Here is an 18207-nt window from a genome sequence, read left to right on the forward strand (position 1 = left end):
TACATTGTCAAACGTCACACTATAAATACTTTCATGGTTAAGCAGAGAAGATTCCACCCAACTCATATGAAAGGGTTAAGAGGAGTTAAGAATATTAATTTTCTACTAGTAGATTTTTCCTGTTTTTAAAAACAAATTAGGCCAATATATTTGAACTTCAAAAAAAAAGTTCAAAGAAAAAGTGGTATACAAGAATCACTACCTCAAATATTCTTTCTCCTATCAATATCACAGTACAATTTTGAACATCACAATGTTTAAAATATTTTGTGTCTGATATATTTTGTATTTTGATGCATATATGAGAACTATCTTTTTCTAAACACTAGAATTTTTGAAATTCAACAAGGCTTATGGAAGAATATTAAAAATGTTTATTTCACTGCAGATGAGTTCAATATATGGTAGGTACCACAAATTGTATTGTGTGTGTTTTTTTAACAAAACTAAAGTGTAAAAATTAGAAACTTTACAGCTTAAGTTAACAAAACTTACACTAGATAAAAAGTTTGAAATTTCCAGAGGTACTAGAAGTGATGTAAATGAAATATAAAAACTGTAAAACGAGACTTCTATTCTTAGCATGAAAATCAACTCAGTAAAGGCCTTGAAAATCCACAAAGAAATCCTCAGTAACAATACTTCATTACAAATATCTTTTGTGTGTGTACAACAGATTTCTGTTTATTAAAAGCTTGACAAATTTGTGAAGATATGTATAGTAAATTCAGAATTACAGTAAATGTTATTATGCATAACTTTACAGATATGGGGATCAGTCAAGCTTGGAAATAAAGGGTTAAAACTTGCACATTAGCACAAGTTGCACTTGAATAACATAATCTCATATTTAATCCTCCATTCAAGGTTCAAAATTAGCCTGGTTAGACATGAGGAAAAAAGCAGCCTTAGAAGCTAAAATATTTTTTAATTATATGTTGCTTACTAATTAATTACAAGTTTACTAAGCTTGTTTATATGTTTAAGATTAACATGATAATACTTTAAAAACAAGGACAGTCAATAAAACATATTTCAATAATTTAAAGGGAAAAAACTTCAAGTTAATTTAAACGTACTTTTCTCCCACTTACTTTCCAAACATTCTGTACTGTGCAACAAACAATTACAGCTTCAGTATGCAGTGGAAGTGAAAACTTTCAAGGCTAACTAAAAGGGTAGAAGTATACTAAATTTTGAAATAAAACGTCTTCCATATCTCCTAAGATCATAAAAACCACTGTCACTCTTTAAAGAACAGTGAGCTAAAGTACCAACAAAAAAAGGGTTATCATAAATCACCATTTTACAGTAAAGCTGACTTATTTAACCAATTAACTGATATAATTAATTACTTATAAGAGTAATCACATTTGTAAGAATGGCATTAGCACAAAAGCTACAAAACAGGCTATCTGTACACTGCACATTTTTTTCATCACAATTCAAGTGTTTAGTTTTGTTGATAAGTGGATTGGGAGCTTTTTATCTAATGGTCTCAGGTTTGAGCTGGTAATACCCTCTGCGATATTTAAATATGTTTGTAAGTACCATGGTTTCAGTAGCACTGTACCAGTAAAATAATTGAATGTAATCAATTAGCAGAGCCCTTAGTTATTAATTAGCAAATATGGTAATAATCCACCTGCATTTTAAAGTGAACTCTTTCAAATAAATATAACAATGATACCTAACAGATAAAAAAGCAACATATTACTAGAACTCAACATATTACAAATTAGAAATACCAAATTGTTTCACCACTTTTTAATTATAATAGTTTCTTTACCTTTATGGTTGTTTACATAATTTTTCATTCAATAAAATATGCATTTACATTTTTTATTGTTGTTACCTGTGTCAGGAACATGAATACATGGTGGGGTGTGTGCGAGTAAAATGCATGGATATAAAATGTAAGACAAGAACATTTGACTTTGCAAAACATTCCCTTTCATAATCCTGTCATACGATTTGATAAAAAGAAACTTGTTTTCACTCAAAACTAAATTTAAAATTCATGACTAAATATCTTAAATTTTCCACCTTTCTTTTTAAGTTTCACAAAAACTAGGAAGAGAAATAGTAATAACAGAACAATCTTTTTCCTCATTCTCACATAAATGATTCAATTTCCTTCTGCAACAAAATAAAATTTCAGCTTACTGTTGCAGCAATACCTTTAATGTAAAATTGGCCAAATATATGTTTCTTATATTCATTTACATTTTTTAATTACCAGTATCACAAATTTTATTTTTGTTAGGATCAAGTTAAACATTTTCAGTAGTAATTGTTTTGCCTGTGGAAAATTTTGGACCACTAAGATTTTTTTTTACCAAAAAAGTTTAAACATACCTGGTTGTTGCAAACAACTGTCCTCCCACATTCAAGAACACCCAATCCTGACTGCCAGGACTCTGCCTTAACAGTGAAAACTGTGGAGAAGATTCTAAAAAAGCTAAGAAAATACACCCATACAAGTCATTAAAAATATAATAATGTGCCTAGTCATAACCCTTAATTATACGAATTAAACTTTGATTTTTAAAAACACTAAACACAATCAAAGATTATGAACCTGTACATAAAAAATATGTACATATATTGATAAGGGATTCCTAATTATTACAAATAAAAGCTTGAACAATCCCTACAAAACTCCCCTTTAATGAAAACTTCTACCCTAAATTTCAATTTAATATAGAGACCTAGCTTCTACATTGAGAAGATATTTCAATATAAAGATCAACTTCATATATTTATATTCAATTATTAATATATATTTCTTATAATAGTTAGCTTAATATCCTAAAGTAAACACAATTCACAATTGAGTAAACATTGTAGATTGTAATGTATCTTGTAAAAGTTTTACCATAATAAATGTTTAGATTTAAAAAATTCATTACTACATTGAAATTTGCCTTCAGTACTTCACATTAGTTCCAATCAAAGGCATAGTCTATAGATGAGTTCATTACTAAACTTGCTCATTCTAACAACAAGAGTAATCATGTTACACACTGCTTAAACACAAGAGTACATTTTCTGGAAATTGTCAAAAGGAAAAGTATACAACTTCTAATGTTGGGGCTTATTCCTTTTCAGGGTTGATTGAGCTACTGTAAACAATATATTTTTTCCTAAGTGTAATTGAGGTTATATTGATATAGTATCTCACACACACACACACACACACCTGTTCACAGAGTATCTTATATGCAATAAAGTACAACATGGAAGAAAATATATGCATTATATTTATATTTTGCTACCTTAAAATATGATTGATCTCAATTTCTTGGTTTTATATTTATTTTACTGTTTATCAGATAGTTAAAAGGCTGGCATAAATGGATAAGAATACTGCTTCAAGATTGTTTGTCCCAAGATCACAGCTGCAGATTCAAGACATTTCAGTACCTGTCATAACTTCTACAAAGGCACAAATTCAGAAAAGTAATTATGTTTATAACCTAATGAAAAACAATTTTACATCTTACTCTTCAATAAAGAATAGTTATGCAATTATTAATAATACATGATGTGGGAAGAGTGTAAATTCACACTTTTTCAGACACTTAAAAAGCCCAAGAATTAGTAATATACACCAAACTGACTCTACAGAACAATGTCAAAAAAAGAAAAGCTAAAGTTATGCATATTGTGTCAAACAAGTGGCAAAAAACTGTAGTGCCTTGTAAAGTACTTGAGGAAAGACACCCAGTAGTGATTAGTGATAAACTTTTATGATGGCCTTCCAATGCAATAAATGTCAAAACTTTATTCAATGATTGTGTTTTGCTAACTAATCTAATATCATAACAAGCTGAATGATTCACATATATATCTTTATAGAAAAAGGTTTTAAACAGTAAATTTGAAAAGGGGAGTTTCTAAAAACATTTACTAATGCATCTAGTGAAGTAGAATCATTAATCTTCATAAGTTTATTTTATACTAGTATCAACAAACCTATAACTGGTATGCTTCTTTTTAACAAAATAAGTCATAATTGAAGTTACATAATTTGAAACATTTGAATTAAACAAATGACTAGCAGCATATTCTAATTACTTGAATAAGAAATTATCATCAGAAGATCTGTAAGGTATGAAGCTTGAGTACCACCTAATGCATAAAGCAACAAGTGTTTGCTTAATAATACTACAGAAATCTCAAAGAATAATTACCACTTCCTCAACTGTTGAAATAGTAGCTTTAACTGAAAATTAAGGAGGATTTGATTCCAGGTTTTAATCATGTAGATTTTACACAATTATAGAAGTAAAGACTGATACAGTATGGTGTAGTCCACGAGATTCTTATCCATGGTAATACATGTAAACAAAACTTACTATTCACAGTTCCAGGTACAAGTATTTATAATTAAGAAAGTATTTTCCATATAAAGAAGCTATCAACAGCCTTGCACTCATGGGAAAAATATTAATATAGGCATAGTCCTGGTGAGGCTATTCTCATCAATGAGCTACAGAACATATTGCAAAAGATATCCATGAACATTAAAACATTTCAAACAATGAAGAGTTCACTAGTGAGCTACTTGTAAGTGCACAAAATAACATTAACCTCAACAAAAAAATTTATAACTTCAAAGATTTTCAATTTAAACTAACTAGATGAGCACAGGTAGTCATTTTGCATAAATATTATGAAACAATTCCTCACAGTCAGAATAACTGAAAACATTTGGCATGAAAATGACTATATCAACAGTAACAAATACTGAGGAATAGTGAAGTTAAATCTGTAGTCTGAGTTACTCCAACAGTTTTACTTGTATGTTTTCAAACCTTAATAGTAGTTTGGTATTTTAGAATAAAACCTAGTAGTTACACACACACACACACACACACACACACACACACACACAGTATGCAAACACTGCCTTATTTCTTCACTACAACTAAATAGATTCTGCTATTCATTTACATTTTATTATGTTATCAACTGGCTTATGTTTCCCAGCTATTAACTGATCTCTAAATTTCATAGGACAAAGCTAAATATATGAGTAACAATAATACATGAACATATATTTCAGTAATATGACCAAATGTGATCAGCCAAACAAGCCCACAAATACACATTTTATGTACAAACTTTTATCCCAAATGAATAAAGTTATCACAACAGTTAATCATGGTATACTAAATCATACATAAACTGTAGAATCTCAAATCATACATACCTTTAAAGGGCTCCCCTTCAGAAACATACAGTGTCTCTTCATTTCTATATAAAAAAAGATTACAAAATGACATTATTCATTATTAATTGATTTTAAATTATGTTCTAAAAATTTTTACTGTGCGATATATTGTATAAAACCATTTCAGATCGTGCCACAATTCAAGTACTAGGAAAACAATTCACATATGCAAAACAGATCTCTGCATCATCTTTGAATAACTACAAAATCAAATTAGTGTTTATGCACTATGAAATATACTACACAAGCATGTTCTTTAATAGGAATTATAAACACGTTCACGTACACCTGTTTCTCATGATGAATGAAAAACAAGCTGCTAGCAGCACATAAAAATATAAATATAAAGCATATAAGAAACCCAGTTTTGCTGTCACAAAATATCAAATAATTCATATAACCATGTTAATATTTTTAAATACCACAACAGACAAAAATAAAGAAAAAATTGTTTTCAACATGGAATAACTTTTCAGGATCCCAAGTGCATGAATAGAAAGTTTAGTTCATTTAACCATTTCTTGAGGGGTGTCAATATCTTTTTTCCCTTCTTATAATGGAAATAGCCACATAGCATGAAACTTAGTAGAAATTATCTAAATAGTATCTAGTTTCTGCTTCAAGAAATCTATATAGTTTGTCTTAGTATGCATCATTTATTTTTAGGCTCTTAAATTTCCAAAACTATTTTAAGACATGGTTTTAAAAAAACATTACAATCTTTCACATCTTAGAATTTCAATTTTCTTTATTATTTATTGAAAGGTTCCATTTTATATACTCAGGTTCGATTTCATTGGTATTTATTAACATTTTTCTTTTGTAACTATTTTGCAAACTGAATGTTTACCATAAAAAATTTCAAAAACTGAAAAATTTGTCTGTGACCTGGGACTTTACCTTTCAAAGTGGTGTCACTGTCACTTTTGTCAAGCAACATATTGTGACATTTCCTAATAACATGCTTCTTCAAGATCAACTTAATATCTAATAATTCTAGCTTATTTTCAATAAATAACAAGTATTTGTATCTATGACATTGCAAAAATGGTTGTGACAAGTGGTGGTAGTAGGAGACATTATAAAATAAGAAAATGTGAAAAACATGTCAAATATAAATTCAATGTATGACAGTTAGGAAATATTAACTTATTGTTTGGGATGAGCAGAAAAAAAAGTATGAAAAAAGCTGATGCATTATTCACAGAAAAATGTTGCTGACATGCAGAAATAAAAAGTTGAAATTTGTTTTTCTTTGAAAAGTACACAAAATAAATATTAAATTATAACATTCTATTTATTCAGTATTTTTCAGTTAAAATTGGTGTAAGTTTTTTTTTTGCACTCTGATATGTCTTCAACAGTTGAAAGATGCTAACTAGCTAGAATAACAGGAAAGATTAACAACTGAGAAACAAATGTTGATTAAATGAATCATTGCATGAGAAATGACATCTTTTGGTAAAGTTACACAGTCTTGAATTAGTCAAATAATATTGGCAATATTCAAATAATTGCAGTTAGAATAACTGAAATTAGTTTTTATATGGAATTATTACTTATTTTTAGTAATTTATTACGTGATACTAACCAATGCTCAGATAATAGCAAAGTGATGTTGCTAGTGGCAGATGAAATATAATTTTAGGTTTTATTTACAGAAATACTGAATGCAAGTCTAAAGATGTTCTACTTCAATTGTAGGTAAATAATAAGGCCATATTTAGAGCACCGGGTTCAGTCTTGGATGCCTTACCTTGGTAAAGACATTGAACTAAAAGTTTTAAGGAGGCCTACAGAAATGTTATTGGAATGGAAAGGCTTATTGTTATGCAGACATGTTAAAATATCTGGAGTTGTTTGTTTTTTCATTTGGAAAAGAAACAGCTATAGGGAATCTGACTGAGGTGTTTAAGACTGTTAAGGTAATCGATAGTGTTGATGTGTCATTTACACAATGGTGAGAATGGTAAGACTAGGAAACAGATATAAATTTTAGTAACACAGAAGTCATCTTCAACCAAGAGTGCTTTATTTTTCTAAAAGGGTGGTTCGCCTTTGGAATGGGTTGTCTTGCTATGTGGTGAATGCAGTTAATTTAGGGAGTTTAAGAAAAGACTTCATAAATATTTGAATGATAAGGCCTGGCTTTGAGTTTAACTTTTTTTAACTAAAGCTTATTTATTGGGTAGGACAGTATAGATGGAGACTAAACAGTTCCTTATTGCTACATATATGTAAATAGATTAATCAAGTTAACTGCCCACCCATAACTTAAATGACTGTACCGGAATGCTCAGATTTCAATATTTTGTACAGTGCTACTAAAGAACTTTATATACTGAAAAATTTCCTACACATAACCTTTAAAAACTTGTATGAAAATTAAGAAGCAGCAATAAGATTTTGTCCATTTTTTTATTTTTTATTTTCAAAAAGGTCTCTAATATGCATTATTTTAAAAATCTATCCTGTCCAGGTCCTTTGATATTAAGAGTAGATAAAGCAGTCTTCTAATTATACAACATACATCAAGGCAACATTATGAAAATATTCTATTCTTCATTAGTTATTTCCACTTTATGAAAGACACCACAGAGCAAAACAAGTGCAATTTTCCTGCTGTTTGTGCATTGCTGTCTTTATTTTTTAAACAAAAACTCACTTATATAAACCCTTTACAGTAATTTTTATGCTGTATTTATAAATTCCCAGTTACAATTTTTGCAACCATCTTAAATTAATGCTTGTTCATAAGATTATGAACCTAAAAGAAAATGCTGTGTGAATTGGCTACTGTTTTGAAATTCACGTTAGTTTGGTTGAAAGAAAGTCTTCTCATGAAAATAAATGTTATAATTTTCCTATACTGAAAATGTATTTCTGAAAGGTACTCAGTTCTTCTCAAATAAATAGATATTCCTCTTCAGTACCACCCTCTATAATTAAAATGCATTTTGCATGTTACAAGCCTTGAGCTCCCATGTTCCAAGATCAACATGGTTTGACTGCATTTAAATATCATGCAAAAATCATCAGCCAACAAGAGTACAACACATCCTCCTCACGTACGTGACTCTTACAGAACTACAAACTGAATTTAGAACACATCTAGTGAAGAAACTCTTAGATGTAGGACAGATAACAGATGAAGGTGCCAAACATTGAAACTTAAATAAAGAATGTAACATCCAAAAAGACAAATGAGTAACCAAAACAGAACTTGAATGTAAAAATCCAGATACCTAACATGATGCTAAGTTACAGGAGTACCACTTCCCAAAAATATACCAGTGCAGGAAAAGAGCCCTCCCAACCCAGAAGATCTCAAAAACAAAGAAGCCAGGTTTGTGGGGAAAGATCTGAAGATGGCCAAAAATTCCCAAGAAATAGGTGGAACATCTCAGAAAGATGTATAGTGGCCAATACCAATAGTAGAGACAACATAGAGACAAAAACTGGAAAACTTGGCTAGGTAGATAGATATAAGATATAGAAATTCTGTCCCCCATACAGACAACAGAATTTCTTGTGTAAAAAAGTGAGAAAACAAAAACAATCTATATGATGGTAAGCTAAGGCAAAATGAACTAAAGCCTTGTGAAGAGTAAGGCATGCCAGAACCAGCTCTTGAAAGAGAGACAAAAAAGCCTAACATGAACCAAAATGCCTGGAAAAGAAGAAACAACAACTGTGAAGTGTGTAAAAAGGGATAAGTAAGGCCTGGTAGACTTCACAGTAGTGGCATGGGGAGGTCATAATAAAAATCAGAGTTAAAGTGTCAACAATACATCTTAAACAATTTTAGTGGTAAAGTGAGCAACAGTGGGAGAAGATTGGGAAGACCCTCAACTCAGGGGTCCTCAAAAATAAAATTAATTGTAAGTATAAAATAATTATGCTAATTAAAAAGTCATTATATTTTGAAATTAAATAAATGTATTGAAAGTAACATTTAGTAGACAGTATTTGTTGAAGACAATATATTTAACCAAATTTATGATTTACCAGTAAGATGAATGACAGGTAAGTCTAAAATTACAAACACATTAAGCCTTAGCTAACATTATAGTACAAAAGGATATCACTAAAAGTTAATTAAAAAACCCTAACTTTACAAGATGTACAAGTGTAACTAAATGTATGTTTTGGAAACCAAAAACTAGAAATAATATGAATATCAAAATATTCAAAAACTATAATAGTATAACAGCATATCTGTCCAGCAGACAAATGTTACACCAAACTACAGTCCCAATGAAGGTTAACTCATAACCATCAATTTCTCAATGTATTTAAGCTGACAGTTATTAATCAAGTACCACCACCTGAGGCCTAGGCAATTTTGCTGGAAGAAAATGTTAATGTTTTCTAACTGGAAATATAAGGTTTGGTGAAAACCAAAAAAACAAACTGAAGATCAGTAAAGGTCAGTAATCACTTCAAACATAGAAGAAAAATAGGAAATCTCTCTATTTTATATGAAATTCCCAGGAAAACAAAAAACATCTTGACAAACAAGAAGTGAAGGTTGTGCTATCGTCAAGGCAGAGGGTTGTCACATGATGATTTACCAGCAGGATGTAGTTTAACAACATTGATCTTGAGGTACATGGGAGCTCAGGGCTTGTGGTATACAAAAAATTCATATTGAGGGTAGCACTGAACAATTGCTCTTTATGTGAGAAGAGGTTATGCATTGTATCGAAATTTCCGTTTTTCACATAAACAAGGAAATAAACATTTGTATATATTTACAAATAAAATAAGCTTTTACAGCATTTAGTTATTAAATTTCAGAGAAGGCCCAATCAAGTACACAAAGATATCTTCAAAAGTAAAAACTGAAAATGTATCATTATCCGAGTTAAATCATATTTAGATATATTTGCATTATTGCAAGCAAGTCTCAGGACTATCTTGCTGTTGACAAAATAAACTAAAAATCTGCTAGTTAATATTATGAAAAGCTATAACAAGATGACAAGTTACTTCAGATATTAAAGCAGTTCCCAGTGTAATTACTCTTGAATATAAATACTACCCGACACTTGTATCACCTAAATTAACTTCAATTTGCATTCTTGTATCCTAAATTAACACTAATATAGAAATAAGAGATTTATAAATGTGTTATTAAATGTACATTTCTTGTTCAGATGTTTATTTCACAATAAAACATCTTGAAGTATTATTTAATTTACTATGTATATGTATCCATCCTACTGCTTATTTCTTCTACACTTTCTTATTTAGATTTTACTCTATTTTTACTAAGATATCTTGATATAACTTCTTTCAAATTTTGCTGGTTATGAAAAGTGCATATTAAGAAACTGATTAATATACATAAAATCTGCTGCCTTACTGAGAGCTAAGGGAATCATTACTATAATGCACATGTAAGCTACATCAAATCTGTGTGTTTATACAAAAACTAAAAGACAATGTTAACTACTTTTTACAAAATAATATACCTTAAGTTGAAATGACATTCCACTGTATTCTCAAACAACTGTTAATGCATGTTTAGATCCACAAGAACATGTAAATACCCATTAATTTATATATTTACTAAATTCAAAACTTTCAGAATTATCTAGAAGATAAAACATAAATTTAGACCTTACTTGATAAGAGATGGATCATCGATCTCTCCACCCTGTGATGTGAATAAACGCTTTGCTGTAATTTGAAACTTAGTACTGGCTACAGACAGAAGATTCTTAAGGCAACCTGACCAAAGAACAACCTGTAAAAACATTCCATAAAAACATATGATGACCCTGGACCTAAAATCTTATTATACAATATTTTCAAGCTTTTGACACTGAGAATTTGTTTTACAAACAGTAACTGTAGATTACACACATAGCAAACACATGGAATTCCTGGGGTGGCTTCATGCAACCTCTAAACAAAATAACAATATGAAAGGTGAAAATTCCTCCAAAATCAATAAACCATGAATAAAGACAGTAGGATTCTGATCATGAATAACAACAGCAAAGTTTCATGTGTAGACAATGACATGACAGCCAACATAAATGTTTTATATACACTTTTTGGAAAAAAATTCAATTGATGTACTAGTTAGAAAAAACCGATTTCAACAAGAATATTAAGCATACTTGTATCAAGAAATATAGTGCACATATGGTACTCCACAGACTGACCCACTTTACAAGTAAAACTGTTTAATTCCTATTCATCTACATTGTAGAGAATAATTATCAGAAGCAATTATTTCTCATACTTCTGATAAACTTGGAACTTAAGTGTTTCTGTTCTGATGTAAAAATACCATGCAGTTACTGTAGTTGTGAAAAAGTTGTGTAAATACTTCAGTGCTCTTGAATAATTGTTATACCAAAACTGAGTTTATGCCATAATCTTTGAGGTTAAAGACAAACTGAATTATTGTGAACTGAGTTATATCAGAAACTCTTTCATTTAACAAATGAGCAAAATTAACAATATGCCACTGAAAATAATGTTATTTATAAACTTTGCTTTACTTAACATAAGTGGGTGTTAATGGTGTAAAATAAAAACTTTGTTTCATTCAAAGCAATATCTCTACTTCAGAAATATGTAACATACAGTTAGCTTGACCAATACATAAACATCATACACTGTCAGATATAACAAAGATAAATTACAAACCATCAGATACACTCATAAAATGCATTTTGCTGTTTATATAGTACAAATTTATTTTTGCATACTTAAAAAAAATATTGAAACTAATTTGTGTTATTACATTTGTTTTACTTGAGATATTAAAGGAAATTAAAGTGACGCCACAGGATCGGTGTTAACTTAACATATACCGATATGTTTGGTAAACACCATAAATTAGCAACATTTATAGAAAATATTCTTGGCATTTCTAGCTGTATTAAAAATTCTAAAGAACTAAACAAATCTTTGATAACTGGATAAATCCAAAGTATTATTCATTTGTTGTTGAATTTCATACAAAACTGCTCATTGGCTATCTGCAAATGTTGTTCCCTAATATTAATCTGATAGACTAGAGAGGGCAATTAGCACCACCCACCACCAAATCATAAGCTACTCTAACCAAATATGAGATTTGACCATCACTCATATATGCATCCATGATCACAAAGTGTGGAACACAATTTAATCTGGCAGTAATAGATGAACATGGGACCTTGGATCCACATGTCTGATGTGCTGTCAGCTCTTATTATTTAACAATAGTCTGTGGGTGTGTGTCTGCTTATGCTAGTTAGACTAACCAACCAAAACAAAAAAGATCCTTTTCTTTCATAGTACTGTTAAGGTTATTTCCATCACAATTATGCTCATAATTTAAATCACAACATTTCATATGCACTATCTTGCATTTATTGTAATGAAAAACCATTTGCAAACTATTTCTGACTCACCAAATAATATAAATCCCTTTGTAAAGCATCTTCCTCAAAGTTAGCAACACTTAATATCATCAGAAAACAAGTAATTTATTAACAATTCCTTCTATGTTATTTATATAAATCCAAAACAGCAGACATCCTGACATCAAGTATTCTATTTATGGCATTAATCCATTTTGACTAAACTTCATTTATAATAACCTTCTGCTGTCTTCTACCAAGCTATTGTTCTATTTAAAAACACCACTTATCTCCCAAATCAACATTTTTTCTTTTAATAAGCCTTTTATGTGTGCCTTGTCAAATGTTTTCTGAAAATAAAAAACAATAAATCCACACTATTATTGTAATTTAAATGAGCCAGACCTTTGCTTTTCAGTTTCAGTGTAAAACTGTACGTCTCACACCACAACTACAAACTGACCCAAAATAAATACCACAACTTTTCTGTGTTGGACCTGGTTCCTATGTTTTTCAGGCCAAGTCTCACATTTGAAAACATTTGTTGACATAACTTCTTCAAAAACTGAAAAGACTAATAAGACAAGAATCATCACTAATATAATTAACTAGTCAACATTTTAAACTTTGTTAACTGACACTACAAAGGTACTTGTATCAGAATTTCAGAAACTTTTCCCATCATTGATGTAAGAGAAAAAAGGCCTATAATTTACAGGGACAATCTGTATCATCTACCACAACTCTTGAAAACAAATCACGTTATCCAACTTCCAATATTCTGGTAACTGCTCAATATACAATGGTTTACAAAAGATATTAGCAAAGATATTATCCAATCCTCAACCTCCTTCAAAACCAGTGAAGAAATATTATCTAATCCAGTAGCATTATCAGTCTTTTAAATCCCCAATCTTTCTTATCAATCTCAGAATTAATTTGTTATTCTGGTTTGATTTGTTTTACACATTAGAATTGTTCAGGATGAAAAATATTGCTTAAGTATTCAGTTGTAAAACAAAAACTGAAAAAAATGTAGAACTTAGCAACTCAGCAATCTTAAAATTTTCAGAAATAAGCCTTTCTTTAGCATATGTTAAAGATTACCTTTAATTTATTTAAATAAATCCTTAATTCTAATTTTTACATTTTATCAATGATCTTTTAACAAAAAGAAATCGATAATTTCCTGAAAAATTAAACGTAGGTGTTACTCTTTCTCATGGATAGATTTGCCATAACAGCTTGAAATGTCAAATGATTTCTTGTTATAATATTTACTGTTTTAAAAAAAACTCAAATATAAAAACTTACTTTTCCATCCACTTGTGAACCATTCTGAAACAGGACCACTCTTCTCATCTTATCACGATTTGATTTCGGTGTTCACAATCAATGCCACTGCGTTCAGTTTTACTAAGTATTACTTTTTGAACTTATCCAAGACTTAACTTCTAAAGCCTTGAACTTTAAAGCTTATTCTGACTACTTCTGTCTAATCCGACTTAAATTAAGTTAAATGTTAAGATGTATCTTACCTTCAACTCTATTTTTGACTAAACTAAACGCTTGGTTATTTTTCTTTTATTGTCTTAATCACATCGTTGGGCTAGAAGAAATAATCGCTTTATTCATAAATGTCGATATTAACTATCAAACAATTTGAGGTTAAATTTAAAAGTAAAACCCACTCATCATACACTGGCTAAAAAACTAAAATTCTGAAGCTGACTCGTTAAAACTTAAATATAATAAGTTAACAATATCATTCGCAAACATATTCATACTCGCAGCCATTTTATTTTTAATCAAATTTCTTTCGGGTCGAAATGTCCCACAAACTGAACACACGTATAAAATATGTTGTATACTTTAAATTTATTTTCTAACGCCAATATCACGACCTACTTCTGCATTGTTAATTTCACCTTAATCACCTCATAAACAACAACTCCAATTAACTTAAACATTGTTCAGCTTAATCTTAAACTATAACTTATATAAGCAGAAGTCTATCATACAGTTCACAATCCAACTATTCAGCTGACTTCTAACTGATCGTTACGACCCCTCTCGACAATATGAAATAATATCGTAACTCACCTGAAACGTGTCATAATATTGTAAAGTATTTGACTATGGAAGTACATTATATTAATACAACAGTAATTTGACAATCAACGATTTATAAGTATAATAACAACATTTTATGTGTAGAACATATTACATATTTTAACGGACATTAATCTTTTATTCTATCTGGTTTTTGTAAAGTATCATGAAAACAGAAATGTTCAGCATTTTATATATGTAAATTGTTTAGTATTTTGTTTGTTTGTTGGCAAGCGCAAAGCCACACATCAAAATTGGTTATCTTTGTTGTGCCAACCAAGGAGACCGAAAATAGCTTTTAGCATTATAAGCTTTCAGACTTGCCATTAAGCCACTGATGGCTAAAATATTTAGTAAGGCATGGAGTTTTCTATACATTTACTTATCATTGTTTCAGTACAAGGTGCAGTATAAAATGCATGAAATCTATGCTGTAAATGTACTATGAGGGAGCGTAAAGTAACTTTAATGTAGTGAAACTTTGAAAAATACAGTATAATTACCACTAAACTTATATCTGGAAGAAAGACAGCGAGATGAGGTGATGTAAGCATTAATCGATTTTAACAGTTAAATGTATAGGTTAGTTTCAGGTAATTTGAGTCATTTCACGTGTCTGGTATCCAATTCTACTTGTTCCACTATAATAATTTCCTATTAGAACTGAGCAATATTTACGTAACAGACAGACGAAAGTGGAGGGAATAGATATCGGTAGAAGAGTAAGTGTGTTGTTCATTGTCACTAGAATGTCAACAGTGGTCAGCATAGCTAATAATATGTTAGTAGCAGTCAGTGGAAATTTGAATTTTAAGAGACTTCCAACAATTAAGATCACCTCAGTTGCTATTTTGAAATACCGAATTTCCCTCATAGTTAGGCCCGGCATGGCCAAGCGTGTTACGGCATTCGACTCGTAATCCGAGGGTCGCGAGTTCGAATCCCGGTTGCACCAAACATGCTCGCCCTTTCAGCCGTTGGGGCGTTATTATGTGACGGTCAATCCCACTATTCGTTGGTAAAAGAGTAGCCCAAGAGTTGGCGGTGGGTGGTGATAACTAGCTGCCTTCTCTCTGGTCTTACACTGCTAAATTAGGGATGGCTAGCGCAGATAGCCCTCGAGTAGCTTTGCGCGAAATTCAAAATAAACAAACCCTGACAGTTATATATAAGTCTCTATCCTACGTTCAGAGGGGCACTGTTAGGGCAAAACTTCAAATACATACCTCAGAAAGAGAGCCAATGAAACTTGTGAACAAGAGGTTCATGTCCTGCAGGCAACGAGAGCGTGAACACACGTGAACCGTGTAGAAATTGTCTTCTTATCAGATTACTTCCTGTATTACTATCTTTAAAAGTAATTTTAGGCTGTGACTGACATTGACCCTTTTTTCAAACTACGCACTAAGCAACTTTCTAACTATTTAGAATTTATCTGACTTTGTACATTCGATCCAGACTTTTACCATTTAAGATCGAATTCTTGACCATTTTATCTAACTTATCATTAACTAGCAGGTAGTATTTTCATTTCTGTGTTCTGAAGTCTGCATTATTTCAAACTGCTATGAAAGAATGAAGTTATGTAATCACCGAAATTTTACTCAGCTTTGATCAGAAGGATTTCTACCTCTAGAGCCCCAGTTCTCATTAAATGAAGTACTTGAGACAAGTACCTAGTCATACCTGTCCACTAACACAACCTTATCAGTCAAAAAGGTAAAATACTGGACCTTTTGGCATTGGGATACTCTCTTGCTGTGTCCTATCTAAGGACGTTTCAAAACTGTGAAGAGAAGGTACAGAATGTGTGAACACGTCTAGCAGGGTCACTACATTCTAAAACTGAGGAACTTGTATAGTTAAAGTCATCGAGATCAGGAACTATTTCAGTGATTTTATTCCAGCAGTCAACAACGCCAACGAGGATCAGAGCCAGCTGGATAAAAAAAAGGCCTTATCAACTTTCAAACAGCATCATAAACTAGACATTTAAGGGGATGATGATGGAATATTCAGACTTAGCCAAAATGAAGCAGGGACCATACACTTCTATGAAAACTGTACCACGACCACCCATAAGATCTCATGAAATCACAGAGTGACAACTGACGAGAACACTTTTTACCACTATTTTTAGAGCTGTTACTGGTTATCTTACACTACGGCAGTTTCATCTCCTTACTCAGGTTGCACTGACAAGAGATAACCCTATTGAATTGAGACCTGCATCCTGTATAAAGTGAAGAAGATTTACTGTTGTGGAAGGCAATTTCTCTATTGCAGCTTAAAAAGGTAGTGTTCCTCTTATGAATTGGGATGGTGATCATATGGAGAATCCTAATCACAAACAATGACACCATCCAGAAATGAATAACTGACCATGCGAAAGAATCTGCCAAGAGGACTGGAGTTGGACAAAGGAATAGGATCTTAGAATACCTTTGTGTGTGTATATTTCTATATGTTTTGTTTTCACGTTCATTCATTTTAAATTATATGTAATGTTTTATTAATGTTTCTGTTTCTGCGTATTTTGTGTATCTTTGTGATGGATTTATTTTTCATGTATTCAGTATATTAACTTTATTTCAGGGGACTATGTTATTGTCCTCATATTTAAAGTTTCAGAGGGTTTTCGTTTTATATATGTTATGTAATAAAATGTGTGTTATTATTTCTAAGGGCTTACTTTTTCTTTTCAACTCGTAACTTCCGGATCGGGGGGTTTAAATCTCCGTTTCACCAAACATGCTAGGTTTATTCAGCATTATAAGGTAACGTTCAATCTCATATTCGTAGTCGAATAGTAGTCGAAGAGTTGGCTAAATGTCTATCACTCCTAATTTAGAAACACTAGCGTAAATACCTCTCATGCAATTTTTCGCGAAATTAAAAACAAGTCAAATTATTTTTTGTTCAATGTATATCCGTGTTGAAGAAGGTCTTTATTTTATAAAACTGTTTTTTCTTACATTATTTTTTATATTTAAAAGTTTAGTTTTTGTACTATTTTAATATTTACTATGTTTCCGTTTTTGGGTCGGTATTGTATTTTGAGATTTTAATTTTGACTGCCCGGCATGGCCAGGTGGTTAAGTCACTCGACTCGTAATCTAAGGGTACTCGTTCGAATCTCTGTTACACCAAACATGCTTGTCCTTTCAGCCGTTGGAAGATTATAATGTGACAGTCAATTTTGGGCCCGGCAAGGCCTAGCGCGTTTAGGCGTGCGCTTCGTAATCTGAGGGTCGCGAGTTCGCGCCCGAGTCGCGTCAAACATGCTCGCCCTCCCAGCCGTGGGGGCCTTATAATGTGACAGTCAATCCCACTATTCGTTGGTAAAAGAGTAACCCAAGAGTTGGCGGTGGGTGGTGATGACTAGCTGCCTTCCCTCTAGTCTTACACTGCTAAATTAGGGACGGCTAGCACAGATAGCCCTCGAGTAGCTTTGTGCGAAATTCCAAAACAAACAAACAATTTTAATTT

The 18207-nt window shown here is 31.2% G+C and overlaps 1 protein-coding gene across 3 annotated transcripts in view; it reads right to left on the reverse strand.

Annotated features, from left to right (window-relative positions):
* The window catches only part of LOC143257485 (BTB/POZ domain-containing protein KCTD9), a 55863-nt gene extending 41173 nt beyond the window's left edge, over positions 1-14690 (reverse strand). For 2 of the 3 annotated variants that reach the window (XM_076516243.1, XM_076516241.1), the window contains exons 1-4: positions 13921-14690; positions 10870-10991; positions 5219-5262; positions 2359-2461 (exon numbers count right to left, since the gene is read on the reverse strand). In XM_076516243.1, coding sequence (XP_076372358.1) covers positions 2359-2461; positions 5219-5262; positions 10870-10991; positions 13921-13968 — 317 coding nt within the window. In that variant the 5' untranslated portion in view covers positions 13969-14690. The remainder of the gene's footprint in view (positions 1-2358; positions 2462-5218; positions 5263-10869; positions 10992-13920) is intronic. The other variant, XM_076516242.1, reaches the window with a different exon arrangement.
* Positions 14691-18207: the final 3517 nt, after the last annotated feature.

The sequence above is a fragment of the Tachypleus tridentatus genome, chromosome 7, assembly GCF_004210375.1.
Source record: "Tachypleus tridentatus isolate NWPU-2018 chromosome 7, ASM421037v1, whole genome shotgun sequence".
NCBI classification, from domain to species: domain Eukaryota; kingdom Metazoa; phylum Arthropoda; class Merostomata; order Xiphosura; family Limulidae; genus Tachypleus; species Tachypleus tridentatus.